At 36.5% G+C, this 16,550-nt stretch overlaps 1 protein-coding gene and 1 long non-coding RNA gene across 10 annotated transcripts in view; one reads left to right on the top strand and one right to left on the bottom strand.

The window, feature by feature from the left end:
* SMOC2 (SPARC related modular calcium binding 2) overlaps positions 1-16,550 on the top strand; it is a 146,971-nt gene that overhangs the window by 128,111 nt on the left and 2,310 nt on the right. For 4 of the 9 annotated variants that reach the window (XM_068676865.1, XM_068676871.1, XM_068676867.1 and 1 more), the window contains exons 10-12: positions 11,268-11,370; positions 12,302-12,576; positions 14,286-14,329. In XM_068676865.1, coding sequence (XP_068532966.1) covers positions 11,268-11,370; positions 12,302-12,576; positions 14,286-14,329 — 422 coding nt within the window. The remainder of the gene's footprint in view (positions 1-11,267; positions 11,371-12,301; positions 12,577-14,285; positions 14,330-16,550) is intronic. The other 5 variants (XM_068676866.1, XM_068676868.1, XM_068676874.1 and 2 more) reach the window with 3 other exon arrangements.
* LOC137853974 (uncharacterized) lies at positions 1,517-10,451 on the bottom strand. Its single transcript, XR_011094852.1, has 4 exons — positions 10,195-10,451; positions 6,909-6,950; positions 6,234-6,319; positions 1,517-3,587 (listed from the first exon to the last, which is right to left on the bottom strand). It is a non-coding gene; the product is annotated as an uncharacterized lncRNA (long non-coding RNA).

The raw sequence follows: 16,550 nt of genomic DNA, 5'->3' as shown, positions 1-16,550 counted from the left end.
AATAAGCAGTGCTGGGAAAGAGACAAACAAACAAACAAACAAAAACACAACTTCAACAACAAAAAACCCAACATTTAAAAAGTGTCTTACAGAAGGAAAAAGTCCTGCTTAATTGTCAGTTCCCACACCTCTATTGTTTGGTAAGGCAGAAATCATGAATCCAAAACATGCAAGGCAAAAAAAATTACTGAGAATTCAACTCATCAGAGTGTAAAGTGTAGGGGCTTTGATCCAGCAAAGCCCTGAAACACATGCTTGTCTTTAAGCTTATGCTTTCATCTGATTTAGTGAGAGCACTCTGTTATTCTACTTGCCAGGTTTTTTGGAAGATGTTTGTTGCATTCCTCTACACCACACAGGATTAAACCATAACTTAACGAACATGGTGTCCAGTCTGAAGCTATTGTTATTTTTCTGGAGAAAATGTCTTAATGTGGCAGTAGAATTAATTTCTGACAGTCTTTGTTCTGAGAAGTTTGCTCACAACAAAAGGAACCCTTCTGTGGACAGACAATAGCTTGATGATTAGAGCACTCAGCTGAGGAGGAGAGGACCTAGGTTCAACTCACTGATCCAAACCAGACAGAGCAGGGAACTGAACCTGACTCTAGTGTCAGAGATTAGGGTGTTCCACTGGGATAACAGCAAGCCAGGTTCAACCCCCTGCTCTGTCTGGTTTGGATCAGTGAGCTGAACCTCAGTCTCCCCCATCTCAGCTGTGTGCCCTCATCAGGAAGCTATTTGGCCAATGGAACGGGGTGTTTTGCTCTTACAAAAAAAAAAAAAAAAAAGTTAATTATGCACCAGAATAAAATCCAAATTACCCAATCCTGACACTTTCCACATGATGGAATTGTTTTCTGGCCAGGCCGAGAGAGAGAGAGACTTTGTGGTCACACACTGAGGGAGCCAGAACCAATAAGATATAAAACCCCTTTGTCTCTGCAAATGCAGCTAAATGCAAAGAGATTCAGACACATTATCTACATGGCTTTGGCAGCAGCAGGAAAAACAAAACCACCAGAAGCATCCTCATGGAAAGCCAGAGCTGTCTCAGTGACCTACAGTTTTGTTTGGAGGAGAATGGTGGAGGAGGATTTATCTTCTATCAGCATCATTGCAGTGGGGGTGTCTGTGTCAGAGCACAGGCTGTCTATGAGAGTTCACCTGAAACTTCAAGCGGCTATTTCCCCCACTGTTTTCTGTGCCTCTCTTCTCTCCCTTGGTTTTCTACCTGATTCTCTCTAATTTCTGTGCTTGTCTCCTCCTTTCACTGCCCTTTCTATATATTCACATCCTTCTGATTCCCTTAAATTCTGAACTTCTCATGCAAAGAAATTTGCTTAAAATTATTTTATATTTTATTTTATTTTATTTTATTTTATTTTATTTTATTTTATTTTATTTTATTTTATTTTATTTTATTTTATTATTTCATTTCATTTCATTTTATTATTTTTTTGTAATGGCACATGTGGTTGATCCCTGGCACAAATCCCTCTGTGGCTGTGCTCATATCAGCTGACAGAAATGGATGGGTTTATCTTGTCCTTGTAATCCACACACACATATCAAATTTCTTAATCTAATCCTAGGCATTTTTAAAAGTTTAAACATCTTTATTCTCCCTACCTTATCTTCTGCATTCCATTTCTAAACACACAGTAGAATTTCTTCCTTTTTTAAAAAAAGAAAATAAATATTTTTTATGAGAATTTAGCATTTCAACCCTTTTATAGTCATCTATACAGGGTTTAATTACTGTAGTCAGATGAAGTTCATGGACACAACATCTTTATCAGTTAGAATCTGCAGTGCTGTATATCTCTAAGCATGGCATGTGGACCTCTGATTTTGAATGAGTGCACTCATTCACTTGAGATGAAAAATTACCACTACTTACTACATCAATATTGGAGTACACACATTTATATTGAAGAAGTATTCACAGGAGAGTTAGAATGGAAATGTAGAGTGAATGAATTGTAATCAGAGACATTATTTCAGTTCCATTCACCCATAAGCAGGCACCTGCTGTTGCAAAATGCGTCTGGAAATCACGTTTGTCTTGTTTCCATCTGTCTACATTTATGCAGCAGCAGATAGCAAGATGCCAGAGAACCCCTTTTATATGTTGTTGTTGTTGTGTTGTCAACAAATGAGATTTCATAGTCTGCTCCAGAAATAAGACACACATGTTCCTATACTTGTGTATCCAAGCTCAATGTTACATCAGTTCCAGACAGTCCATATCATGTCAGCCTGTGAATAAAATGGGGTCCTTTTTTTTCCAGAACAATTCCCTCTGTTGGAGAGTACATCTCTGTATCTTTGTCCCACAGTTAGTAAGCCTGAGAAGGTTTTCAGTTTTCAATACTCTCTCTTTTCAGCCTTATTGGATATTACTTGCTAATACTAAATGACTGACTATGGGCAACATGATTATCATTGTGCTAAAGGTTGTAGAGTGGGCTTCTGCACAAAATGTAATGAAATCCAGGCCTTGACAAGGCTGCAGCTAGGTTCCCAAGCAAATCTAGGAGTGCAGTACACAAGGGAAACAGACCACACTGTACACAACGAAACTAGCGTACAGTGTAGCGGTTCAGTGAGGAAACCGTCCTCATAATCCATAACGGAGTGCTATCATGTAATTGGATCTCCATGGTGTAAGATAACCCAAGGCACTTTGTAATCAAACCAAACGCCTCTAACTATTTTACATGAAGTCAGCTGCATTGCATCCCTCCTGGCAGACACTTTAGAACCATAATTACATTCATCTCCATATTTAATTTACTCCATTGTGCTTCTGTCATTGCAAGATCTTTTCTACCAAGCACTATGTGTTTATTTCTTCAATGCTTACTGTAAATGGCAAATTAAGCGTGGCATCGGTTTTAACTCTGAATTGCCCTACTCTTGGTGGGATGAAGTCAAGCTCATAATTACTTGAATATTAGTTTATTGTGGTTTAACAGGGGACACAGTATTATATTTGGCTTGGGGAATCCATTCCAAACAGATGCCAACTTGCAAAGAAAGTTTGTTTGCAATCCTGCTAGAGGTAAAGAGCTCTCTGTCAGTCCTGGAGAAGTGAGCTGGATAGCAGTGAATTAGGAGTGGATCTTCATTTTTAAACTAAATGAACAGTCTAATTGTTAAGGTCTGAGCCTGCAATTTGTCATAGTATCCCCACTTCCTTCAGCAGGAATTAAGGGTGTTTCATTCTTGCATAATACCATACCTTGTAAAAGTTTCATACTGAGCAATTGTGAGGATGCATTTATGCTTTTGTATTAGTCATTTTACAGCTTTTTTATTTAGCAAAGGATGAGGCAGTGAGATTTGAAATGTTATTTGTAGAGGAAGTCTGCCATGTTTAATGGAGAGTATCCAGGAAAGTAAAAACTGCCAATCTCAAATTAAATACTACATAAGAAAATTCATAGATTTTTGTGATGCCAGGTTTCCAAGGACTGGTTCATTCCATAGTGTTCAAGTAATACTTCAGTGGTTCTTGCTGACTCTTGTTTCACTTCAGTTACTTCCAGAATTTCCATTTTATAAACCTATTTTAATCACTGCTGTAAAAAAAAATAATTCTGAGTTAAAATTTATTATATAATTAATGATCCAAGAAATAACCATCCCTGCCTCTCCTTATTCCCAGCTCCCCTCTGTGTTTGCAATCCAATTTTTAATTCTTTTATCTGCAATTTATGGAAGTGAGGGAGAAAAATAATCAAATAATTGATGAAAAATTTACTTCTAATTCAAGTTCAGTTATTGTAGGTTTCTGTATAAGCAAAATCTAACATGGGTGAGATTCTGATAGTTCACCTGACTGCTTGCAATCTATCTAGATCTTCTGCCTCCTTTCTGTTACCTCCTTCCCTGTCTCCTTTTACAACAGTATGTTTTGTTCCCCTGTAGCAGTGTTAAATGGTGATAATTGGTGGTTCTGTCACTGCTTTCATCTCCAGGGTAGAGACACACCAGATCACTGCATCTTTAGGACTTCCCACTTGTTAGCCACAGGTAGGGTTGCTCTTTATCATGTCTACAATTGGATTAAAAAAAAAAAAAAAAGGCAACAAAGCAGTGTTTCAGAGGTGCACCTATCATGTATGTATGACCCTTTGAGGTGTTGAATGGTGTCTTTAAGGACTGCTGTCTTTTACATCTCCATCTACCTCATGTTATGACAGAATAAGGACTGCAGAGTAGCATGAAAGCTTTGCTTTCCTCTGAACACCTGGTACCACACTGTGGGAAGGGACTCTTCAAAAATAGCTCTCATAAAATTGTGCTTCTCGGCTGACTGAATTTTAACTCAGCTCTGAATTTCCTTCATCTTTTTGCTTTAATGACTGTAGCTTTAATTTTACTTTAATGTTCTTAGCATCAGAATAGAGAGCTTTCTTGTGGCATTAGTTGAGAATGAATACTTTGGGAATTTTTAGTTGATGCCTCCAATGATAACAGTCTCAGTAAGAGATATCCAGAAAGTTTTGTAGAAAAGACTGTTTTTCAGGCACATTTCCAAGGAACAGGCTGCTTAGATTAATTAAGTAATGTAAAAAACATCCCCACTAAGCAAGTCCCCATAGTTCAATTTTTCCAGCAGGAGACCAGAATCATGCACCTTATTTGTGAGGTCACTTCCATAATTGCAACAACATACTTCTTTTGTAATAGCTTCTCCTTTTTAATAGATATTTAAATAGAGGTAATTAAATATGGTTATTTATACCCATCTCCTGAGAGGTAACATAGCAGCACCATGAAAATACAAGTAAATTAGAAGTAGTAAATTTCTGTTAAAAAAGATTGCATTTTGAATCCATGAGTAATATTGGTTGTTAATTGTTAAGACTCTCAGAGTGATAACGTGGAGATTCAAATGCCATACCATACTATACAAAACTGGATTTCAAAATATTTAAATTTAATAAGTTATAGTAGAAAGTGTTACTGCAGTCAGAAATACCATCTGTACATGTATATCTCAGGGACAGGTAGTCATGAAATATTACCATATTTGTAAGGCAAACTTTTCTGAAAATTGGATCCAGTTGTTTTTTGCTTCTTGACCTTTTTGGGTGCCCATTTCTAATCATGAAGCTCTTCTGTCTGTGTCCTAATCAATGGGTGATAGTCATGGTGCATTTGTGTCATGGTGCAAACACCATCCAAATACATTTTGTTTCTTACATGTACACTGGAACTGGATCCACATGGCTATGTTGCCGATCATGTTCTGGTGGCAAAGTGACAAGCATCTAAAGGTTAGGAGTTTACATTGGCTCAGGCTGAACATAAATGTTCATAATTTCAAATTCTCCTCAACATACTGAAATGTCTTTGGCCTCCTAAAGTGGCATAGATAGTGTATAGGTAGTGACTACTTAATAAAAACATCATCTGCTTTGTGTCCAGATAGGCAGCAAAGGAAGCAAGACCTTCTTATCGTTTGAGTTTTCAGACCTTTTTCCTGGACTTAGTCAAAACTAGGAAGGTAGAAGTCCACAAAAAATGTTTAAAAAGGCAAATAAAATCCACAGACCTTCTCAAGTTCTGCTTTGTATTTTGCATGGCATTAGAGAGAATTACAGCTCATCTCTTCCTGTTTTCACAATGACATCCCTGAACAGTTAGAAGCAAGAAATTTGCTTCTTAAATCCCTTTCAAACTCTTACAGAGGAACAATCAAATTAACAAGTGGTAGTCGAAAGTTAGTCATTTCATATTGTCTGTGTTATGCTATGACATTCTGATTTTCTTTTCCTTGTTTAATAATTATATTTAAAGAACTGAAATAAATGGAATGAGCTGCTTTTCCTGTCACCCTAGCCCAACTTTGTTATTCAGTTGCCTGCAAAAACTGCTTATAGGATCTGTTTCTGTTATGAACATTATCCCTTCTTTCCACAACATTTACCTGGAAAATAAGAGTAGCTTGATCCTAAGTGAACTTACAAAACAGACATACAGAATTAATCACAAGCACCTTTACATCATCTGAGAGCAGAGGTTAGTGGTCTAGGCTTCCTCAGTAGGGAAGAAGAGATACGTTTTGAGGGAGATCCTGACCTATCCTGTTCTAAGAAAAAGTCTAAGGAAGTTGGGATGAATGCCTTCTGAATGTGTTCCTTTATACTGAGCTTAGATAATGGTTATGGGTGAGACATCTCATTTCAATAGATATAAATTCAGCAAATCCCACTCACTGCACTTTGGTATGATATGAATGTCTGGGATTGTAGGGTAGGGCCCTGAAAGAGCATCCTTTGCTGACTCTTCTGTTTCCCCACCCCTGAAATTCAAACAGAAAGATCATTTTAAAATAGTAACAAAAATAAAGTTAATAAATAGACATGGAGAATTGAAATCTGATACCTGCGCTTTTCCAGAAATAATACTTCTTCCCTTTAAGACTTAGAGTTCTGTGGCTACAAAGCAACGGACCTGTAGCTCCCTTCCAGCTAACATCCGTTCTGTCCTACTTTATTATTTTTGTGCTGGTCTGTTCAGGACACAAAAACACTGACCACAGTGCTACAGAAAAAAACACAATTGTATTCTTCCTCAAGACTTGCCATCAGCAAGATCTCTGGTCAGTCTTAAGGTTATAAGAATGGCCTTGTCTTGTCTCTCTGAAGCACAGGACAATTTAAGAAGAAATTAGAAGAAAGGCTAAGAGAAGCTGAATATATATAGAGAGGTGATATCTCATTGCTAGGCCAAAAGGATACATTTGGAAGAAAAAAAAAACACAAAATTTGGATAAGCACAGATATGGGAGAGTTTGGCTCTGAGTTTAACTTAATTCTTTTAATGTGTAAGAGTATTCAAGAAAAAAAAACAAAAACAAAAAACCACCACCAACAAAAAAAAAACAATACCTGAGGGATGTTAACAAGGAGTAATGATGATATCCTCAAATCCTGTAGTATAGAGAGAGTAAGAGGGAGATAATTACTGTTTGTGAGAGGTTACCCAGAGGTGCAGTAAGGGAAAAAACTGTAATGAGCCATAAAACCACTGACTCTGTTGAGGTCATGATTTTAGTCTCCAGCAGAGTTACAAATTTCAGTTCCCAGACTCATCTTTGGAAGCTTTTATTTTTTATTTTTTCCTTCTGGAACAGGGCTCAGGCATAGCTCAGGAAGTCCTCCATAAAATGAGGAGGACCCTGTGCATAACTAGACAAACACAAACTTTTTGTGATTTATATAGGTCAACAGAAATAAAGTCCTGAACTTTACATATACATTTTTATAGTGTAATAGTCTAAGAAAAAGTATTTTTCCTGCATTTTCTGCTATCCAAGCATAACCATTAGCACTGACAAATCTTGTTAAATTCAGTTTTTACTTATACCACTCTTACAGTACAGTCCAAGCTGCAAAGGAAATATCAGTAGTTATGTTCATTCTGATTTCAGGCAGATCAAAACTTATTTATAGTCTAAAGAAATATTTCAGTGTTTGAGCAGACTGCTAAGCCTGATTTTCATATAAACAAAGAGGAAATGAAAGGGGAATTTTAGATTTGGTAGTTAAAAGTTGCCATACTTTTAGTTACATGAGTGACCAACTCAAGAGAGTTTCCTCCATTGCAGGAAGATTAGTGTAAACTCCCTTTTAAAATGAATAATCTTACCTATTGTATGAACATTTAAAAAAAAAAAAAAAAAAGAACAATGTGTGTTTCTTGCTGTAACTTCAGATGTTCAGTATAATATATTCTTCCAAGATTGATAGTAATAGATTATTATCAACCAAGCAGGAAGCTCCAACTTCAGAAGGTTTACAGGTACCTATCCACCGATTAACTCCAAAAATCTATTATTCATATGAATGTAAGATAGATTTATACAGACATGTATATATAAATATGAGGTATATAATAATATAATGAAGATTCTTTGATTGCCTTTATGCTGTAGTTGAAATAAGGTGCTTGTGCATTCTCTCCATTTGTGGTATGCATTTGTTGGTCTAAGGTTTACTCTGAGTAAAACTATCCTTAAAGCAAACACTCAATTCTATGCTACATCTCTGAACCTGTAGGGCAACTTCATGTGGTTTCAACTTCAACACTTTGACAACAAATATGAAATCCACACAGGACAAGCAGCTGCACAAGAAAAATTTGTAACACTTAAACCATAGTAAGAAACATAAGGCTCCCATAACAAACTACGCTTTCCCTTTCTCTATTTAGTCCACTAAGAGTGAATTATTCTTTATAATCAAGCTAAAGCTCCCCTAGTCTTGCCATTTCATCTGCAAGTTTGTTGAAAATTAAAGCTCAGCATGAAGCCTCCAGAGAATTATTCTGAGTTAATAACACCTGCAAAGAACAGAGATTTCACTGTGAGGTAAATTGCTGTGTGATTGCCCACACATCAGCAAAAATTATAATTGGGAGAAACTGAATATTTTCTCTGTATTTAACTGGTGAGGATTTTGTGGGGTGTCATTTTACGTTAAATAGTAGAGTTATAATTTGGAATGTTTCACAGCAACAGATAATGTTTGTTTTAACAGCAAGATTTCTTTTCTATGAGAAGATTTCTGTTACTGTCAGCTGCTATTTCAACTTTATGCAAAGCACATTTAGAAACCTGTCTTAATCTTAGGGAAAATTATCAGAGATCGGCTTTAAACTGTGTGTTTTTTTCCCCCTGTGATTTCTTGTAAATTGAAAAGTTAATTCTTTCTCCTACCTAACTGTACCTCATAAATATTAAGCTAAATAATGATTTTAATTTCTACATCTGTAGCATATGTACACACAGCAGCTCCCTGGACAGCAATGGAAACTACCCAAAGCAAACTTTTTTGTTTCTTACATATGATTCAGGAATACACTAATAACTGACATGAAAAAGTCAGATGGTGTTCCTAAATCAAATTGGATATTAACATTATCATATATCCCCAAAAGGAAAGAGAAACAAAGAAAAAGTCAAATTATCTTGTCTCCATATTGTCCTGCATTCTTATACACTGAGGTATTACTGTCTGCAGTTTCCAAGAGCCCTCTATCAATTCACAACGCATGTTTGGAGTAGGATTCAGGCTTCTGTTTTATGACAGTGACAACCCCAGCAAGAAATGGATGAAGCTTGTATCACTCACGACAGTTCTACATGGGCAGCTAATTTTTGCCTGCGCTTTGAAGAGAACCAGCTCTGGTCCTCCGGCAGAGAATCTGTGCTGGCAAGATGTAGTGCTGAACTCAATAGATTACTTAGAGACTTAGTTGCTTTATTCAGGCACATTGCCATGCAGCATGGCTGGACGTGCCTTCTGGATTGGAGCAGTTTGGGCTCTGCCTGTTCATCTCTGGGTGGAAGGGTTTTTGTGTCTTTCAAAGTTACAGGGTTTCATTTAAATCACAGTGCACAACATAGTTTGAGCCTTACTTACTAGAAAATTCTTTGTTCTAAAAGAATATACTTCTGAATTATGTACTGAATACTGCCAGGAGTTTGTAGGTACACTCCTCTGTCCCTCCCTATTAATCTCCTGCCACCTTTATCACTTATGCAGCTGACAGAGATAGCTCAAGAGCTTGTCTCACTGAACTCAAATTTAGGACTGTAATCATAGCAATGTCTTTGTGCGTGTGTTTTTGTTTTGGTTGGTTATTTTTGTCCTTTTTTACTCCAGTTGTAGCAGAAAAAAAAAAAAAAAAAAACAAAAAAAAAAAACAAAAACACCAACAAACAAGAAAACAATATAAAACAAACAAAAAACACCAAAACCCTGGTTAAAGACTAGAGGAAGAGGAACATTCCTAGGAGAATGACATCTGGTTTCAGATGTGTACTCTTAGCATAGTAGAAGTTGCTTCACAGAATTCCTGTCATATGCCTTTCATAGTTACTCAATAAAATATCCCTGGTGCAGAAGGCTAACTCATAAGAGACAGGGAACTCATAAATTCATGAATGTGTTGGACAATAACACGTAGTGGGTGCTGCTGCTGATATTCAAAATAGATGAGTTATCCTTACTGTAACACAGCTTAGGGCTAATATAACACAGGTTCATTTCCTTGTATCAACATGGGATGTATTAAAAAATAATTTGCTGGGCAAGATGAGGCTTTTCAGGCACAGATAATTCTACTACCTGCTCCAGAAGCCACTGAGAAGTTTAACAAAATAACAAATACCTTCTGATTAACTTATCTTCCTTTCCCACAACCCTTCAGAGCATTTTCCTTTTTCACTTCCAACAGGAATTGTAGGTAAGTGGGCTTCCAGCACAGAATCGCCTGTGAATGGTGGCCTCCAGCTTCAAGCTTGTGATGTCTGTGTCACTGCTTATGGATCATGCTAGAATTTATCTCAGCTGTTACAGGGCTAGGCAAAGACCTGGTGTATGGCTCAGGGCTATAGGGAAGAAGAGAGGAAGCAGGTGTGCTGTATAAGCATACCTCCATGTGTCAACAACCATTCTCTTGTCAGATGGATTTATCAGCTCCAGCTGCACTGCTCTAAGAGTGGATCTTTCAGTATATATTTATCTAATGTATTATGTGTATGAAATATGCTGTCAGTTTCTTTCAGATGAGAGTTTTGTAGCATAAGGAATGTAATTATATGAATGGTCTAGCATCACCATAGGTTCTCACAGTATGATCCAAAGAACCATCTAACAGCATCCTATTTTGCTAAGTACTGTATAGTTGTAATTAATCCCTAGAGAAAAGCCAAAGAAGAAATGAGTTGATTGCCATTTAAAATATCAGAAAAATGATACACTAAGAGAATGTGTGTTGAGAAAACCACTGGTAGTTCAGAGAAGCAAAGGTGGAAAAAGAAAAGGTGTTGTGCTGTGGGTTTCTAGTTCATGTTTCAAATGTTCTGTGTGATGGACAAACTTCTGCTGTTTCAAAGCTTCTCTTTTCAAAATGGGAAAACGTGGATAAAGCATCTTAAAGAGGTAAGAATAATGCCCCATCTGAAAAATAGGACTCCAAGGTATACAAACCACTTTACTAGATGTAAGGGGATGTAAAGGGATGTTTTTCTATTCCTGCTCTATGATACAGATATATGCCTGAATTTAGGTGCTTTTCTATGAATTAGGTTCTAAATTTGTGCGCCATTTATGGGAGTTCTGTGTACATGAGTCACATCTATAACTTTGAAAGATTCTTGGAAGTTAAATGTCATAAAAATAGGAGACAATAAAAAAAAATCATCAAAAACAACAACAACAAAGCACTGTTGTTTTTTCTAGGTTGTCCTGGGGCCAAGAAGAATGAGTTCCTGACGAGTGTTTTGGATGCACTGTCCACAGATATGGTGCATGCAGTCTCTGATCCATCATTGTCTTCTAGCCGGTGGGTTTCAGATCCTTTTTTTTTTTTTTTTTTTTGTCTTTAAAAGGGCTCTGGCAGTGGTGAATGAATTGTTAAAAACTTTGAGAAGTAATTCTTCTCCTGCCTTCACAAAGGGTAAATTTCCAAGAATCTATCTGTCTAGGATAGTTTACTTCAAATTTACCACTGTGGAGTATGTCCACTAAACAGAGATACACCTGATGGCTGAGTTCTCATCATCATCAGAACTTAAATTTATCTGTAGCTTCTGGTGCAACTGTGCCTTGGTCTTTCTTTTTCTTGTCAGCCTTTGCTTGATGAATATGTGCTGCCTTCCTGATTTATGTTTTGCCTACTTGCTACTAAAACAAATAAATGCTTTCAACACCCATAATTAAAAATACATAATTAAAAACACATAAGTGTTGGCAAACTTTGGGCATCTGCAGGTCAGGTGCTTACTACCTGAAAGGAGGGGGCATTTATTATTATAGCTCACCCTGTAATTCAGTACATTTTGGTGTTTTATCTGAAAGCATCCATCATGGGTTGTAATTGAGTCTAGGTATTTGGTGATGTTGACTGTTGACATACTTCAGTTATGTAGATTATGTGTTTTCATGTTCCCGCCATGTCTGTCTTTCATTTATTTCTCTCTTCAGTTTTCTTTGTTTAAGGAAATGAAAGGAGAAGGCGCAATGTTCTGAGAACTGTGCTGACCTCAATACAGCTTAAGAGAATTAACTAAAAGGAGATTATAGCCCTTTGGGTAAAATTTAGCATGCAGTTGGCCAAACTGAAAAGAGAAATATTCACTGCAAGAAACTAGTAGCCAAAAGCAGAGAGGCTCATGTAGCAAAACATCTAACAATGCTTTAACTATTCAGAAGCAAAGGAATAAACCGAGGTTTCAGTACTAGAATAAAGACTTAACACCTATTTTCTGTTTCAGGGTTTCAGAACCTGATCCAAATCACACTCTGGAAGAGAGAGTAGTCCACTGGTATTTCAAACAACTAGATAAAAATTCCAGTGGTGACATTGGAAAGAAAGAAATTAAGCCTTTCAAAAGGTTCCTAAGAAAGAAATCAAAACCTAAAAAATGTGTGAAGAAGTTTGTGGAATACTGTGATGTGAACAATGATAAGTCCTTGTCAGTTCAAGAATTAATGGGTTGCCTGGGAGTAACAAAAGAAGAAGGTAAAGCAGAAACAAAGAAACGCCATAGTAAGAACCTTTTATATCTTTTTGTCTAGATTTTTCAACCCATAGCTTTTGTTTAGGGCAGATGACAGGAAAGCAGCTTCTGGGTATGCAAATTATCTCTTTGTTCTGAGAGAAACAAAAGCTTTTCAGCCCAGTAGATGCTTGTTTGTTGGAAATATGCTTCTGCATTTAGAGCAGGAAACCTGAGGATACAATGCCATTGACATGACACCATATCATCACTGAAAAGCCTGTTCAATGTCATTATTGTAATATGTTCTGAATGAGTGCAAGTATCACACTCGTACTTTCCTGGATTCCTGCTGGGAGGAAAAAACGTCGTTGAGCTTTCTAATGACTTATTTCTCAAATGTGGTTTAGAGATGATGTGAGGAATGTGGTCATCTACCAAACAGGTGGGACAATTGTCAGTTACTTGCTGCAAAACTGATAGAAAGAGGAACAATTAATTACAGTGTATAATGTTCCTTGCAGAATTCAGTCACAGAATTCCTGAAAACAAAGAAGAATCTAAAATACTTTGTAAACAATAGAAGAACATATACAGTAACTCCATACTGTAAGAAGCTGTAGAAAATTAATGTGGGCAAATTGTTCTGTTTGCTTTGGACGCTAAAATGAAGCCAGGAGAGTAAAATAAAAGAGCCAAAGGAAATGAAGAGCATGACAAGTGGGAAATGGTTATATTCAAGTCTAGAAAGGTTATGTTGCAGAAAGGCGGAACAGCTCTATGTTGCACTAATAAATTGTTCATGTCTCATGGAAATGGATCTCTCAAAACAAACATGAAATCAAGATTTTTTTTCTGATATTTTGTGGACTTAATAATAATACCTTGCAATTTTCACTTATGCAAAGGTAAAATACTGTATATGAAGGTGGCTGAATATTGTTGTCTTTATGCTATAAAAGTGGAAAAAATAAATGTAACACTTTCTTTTTCATTTAGACTATTTGGTAATCCAGTGTCTTAAAATGGAGGCCACAATAGTCACTTCATATTTTAACATCCACCTCAAAACAATTCTATCCTGCCATAACCAGCACTCTTCGCTTTTATACTAGGTGAAATTGGGTCTGACATCATTGTAACTGAGATTGACAAAACCAAGATGCTAAGTTCTGCCCTAGCCTCCCAAGTTTGCTTGTGAAGTTGAATGAATCAGCAGACTGATATAACTGGTTTACTTTTATCAATTTTTATTTTTATTATTTCTCTCTTCTTTTAGAGGATATCTTGGATTTTGACACTAAGCAGAAACTTAAAAGCCAGCAGCAATAATCTTGCTGTTTTACAGATTAAATGTGAACAACATATTTGGCTGCTAGACCTGTTTCTGTGCAATATCTTTAAGTAAACTGAATACTTCCAGACAGTCTTTGCTTTTACATGCTTCTTTCCCACAAGTATAATAGGCTATATTTACCCCTAAAGATTTAATAAGTTTGAAATACTCAATACTGAGTAGGTGCAGTCTGCAAATGCCATGTATTAGCTGGCCAGAAAAGCTGTCATTCAGCATTCATATGAAAGAAGCAATGCTGGTACTGAGGAAAGGGGGGGAAAAAAAAAAAAAAGATGTTTCAATTAAAGTTTTTTTTTTTTTTAACTGCAGTTACCCTGCTCTAAAAATTGCTTTTTTTTAATCAGTTCTTAGGATGCTACATATAACTTGCAAGTCGTATTTATGATGTTTTATTTCTTTTAGCAGCTCCTAAAACCAACACTGAGAGCACTTCACCTAGCAGGCAGGTGAGTACTGAGGAGAGCAAAATCTCTATTTCTGTTATCATTGCAGCTTCAGAATGCATTAGTCTGCTATTCTACATGCAAACACAGATCCATGTCCTAATTAACAAATCTTGGTTTTGTATTTATCTAAGAAAAGTCATTCAGTCAACTACAGGTGCAGAGAAAATGTACCAAAATGCAAAGTAGAATAGGGCTGCCTGTGGATGTTCCTAGTAAAGTGTAATCTGACATCCAGGCTAGTGATAATTTGATGACTGTAACTGAGCCTTCACATAAGTCTTCTGCATTCCTGAATGACAGCATTCCCATACACTTTTAAAAAAGTGTCCTGCATTATCTTCATTTACCTTTTGCTTTAACTGAATTCTGTTAACTTTCCTATGTCACACTATAGACGCAAATTTACAGTGATTGAAATTACTCTTTGTGCAACACGCCATGTATTTCCCATGCCCTGTGAAAATCTATATATTCTGTGAACACCACTGAATTGCTCTGTGGTGGTTTTAGATACCTTTAAAGATCTTAGTAGAAAGAAAAGAGCTGTCATTTTGAAATGCCTTTGCTGACTCTGTAAAATGATGCTAGAGAACATAGGATTTGCATCAGTCTGATAATGTATGCTAAAACTAAAATTGGTTTGGTCTGTGGAATGATTGCAACAAATAAAATGTCAAGTGCCCTGACAACATAATCCATGATCTGTTTTTGCATCAATTTTCTATAAAGACTCTACCTTGCCCTTCTGAATAACACCAGTGTATTTCACTCATAGAGTTTTGGTTACACATGGCATTCAGAGCTAAAAAGGCACAAAAGTAGAATTTTTAAATCAAGGTAAGTTAGACATTGACAAAGAGAGGCTCAAATGGAAGATAAGAAAGAAAGTTAAAAAACAAAACTGACAAAAAACATCTTCATATATCTTTATTTCTATTTTTGTTACAATTAATCCCTCTTCCGGACAACATGGGAACAACTTTGTGACACTTTTACATGTGTCTGAAGAAAGACTTGTGAATCTGCCAGTTATTTTAATAATTTAGTAAGATAATCAACTTCTTACTGTTCTTGCCTCACTTTTGTATTCTTTAGAGAAATTAAATGGTTAATGCCCACAAAAACATCAGTGAATCACAGAATCATAGAATATCCCAAGTTGGAAGGTACCCATAAGGATCATCCAGTCCAATTCCTGGCACCACGCGTCTACCCAAAAATTCAGACCATATGACTGTGCACAGTCCAAATGCTTCTTAGAGTGTATTATAACATCAGCTCAGGTAATCCTGTATCTGGGAAAATAGGAATTTGGTTAAAAATACCTCATTAGTTGTGGTCAATGTCTTCCCATCTATCAGAAAGCTATATTAATTTATTAAAAACTGAACCCAGGGTGAACCTCCCCACAAGCCAAAAAAGCCTTCCTGTCATTGTTGCTATCCAATTTGTTGCTTGCTTTGTCTCTGATTTGTTTGATGTTAGGTTTGCACTTCCTAAGGCAAGCTCAACATTGGTTGTGGGTTTTACCAAAGACCTCCTACATACCTTTGAAGGAATATAAAATGTTCTCGCAGCTTGAGGGATGTGATAAGTTTCTGTTTGTTTAAACAAATGTTTGTGGTCTTAACTTTTCAAGTTCCCTCCACAAATCACTTACGCTTTAAACAAAGCAGCCTGAAAACAATTATCCTGTCGGAACTGAAGAACATTCAAAGGGGTTATTTTAATTATATAATGGCAATTACTGGCACACGTGCATTACACTTGAAGCATGACAAGCCCTCTCCCCTTTCTTGTAATCTGATCCTGACTTGCAGAATCTGTAATAAAAGTGTCCTAGAGCTTCTATTTATTTTTTATTTTTTAATTTTGTCCAATAATTTTGCTGAATCAGCACTAATTATTTTAAAAGCTGTTGCTGACAAATGATAGCCTTGAATTAAGGCTGGCTCAGCAAACCATCTGTTGGCAGTTTCATACTTGAACAATACAAGGCTGCAAATACAGAAGGTGGCTTTCATCACAAAAGTTTTCACTTGAAAGGAAGTTATTAGAAAGAAACTGGACTGGGAAGCTGGTTAAAAGAAACCACTCATCTGAGAAGGAGTGATCAGATTGGTATTATTCAGGAGACAGGCATTCAAAAGCTCATTTTCGACTAGTGCATTATAGTAGTTGTTATATATGTTTATATGTGCTTATGCATGTATTGCTGAAT

This window comes from Anas acuta, chromosome 3 (assembly GCF_963932015.1).
Source record: "Anas acuta chromosome 3, bAnaAcu1.1, whole genome shotgun sequence".
Lineage (NCBI taxonomy): Eukaryota > Metazoa > Chordata > Aves > Anseriformes > Anatidae > Anas > Anas acuta.
Note: the sequence above shows the minus strand (reverse complement) of the source record. Positions and strands in the feature narration are given on the sequence as shown.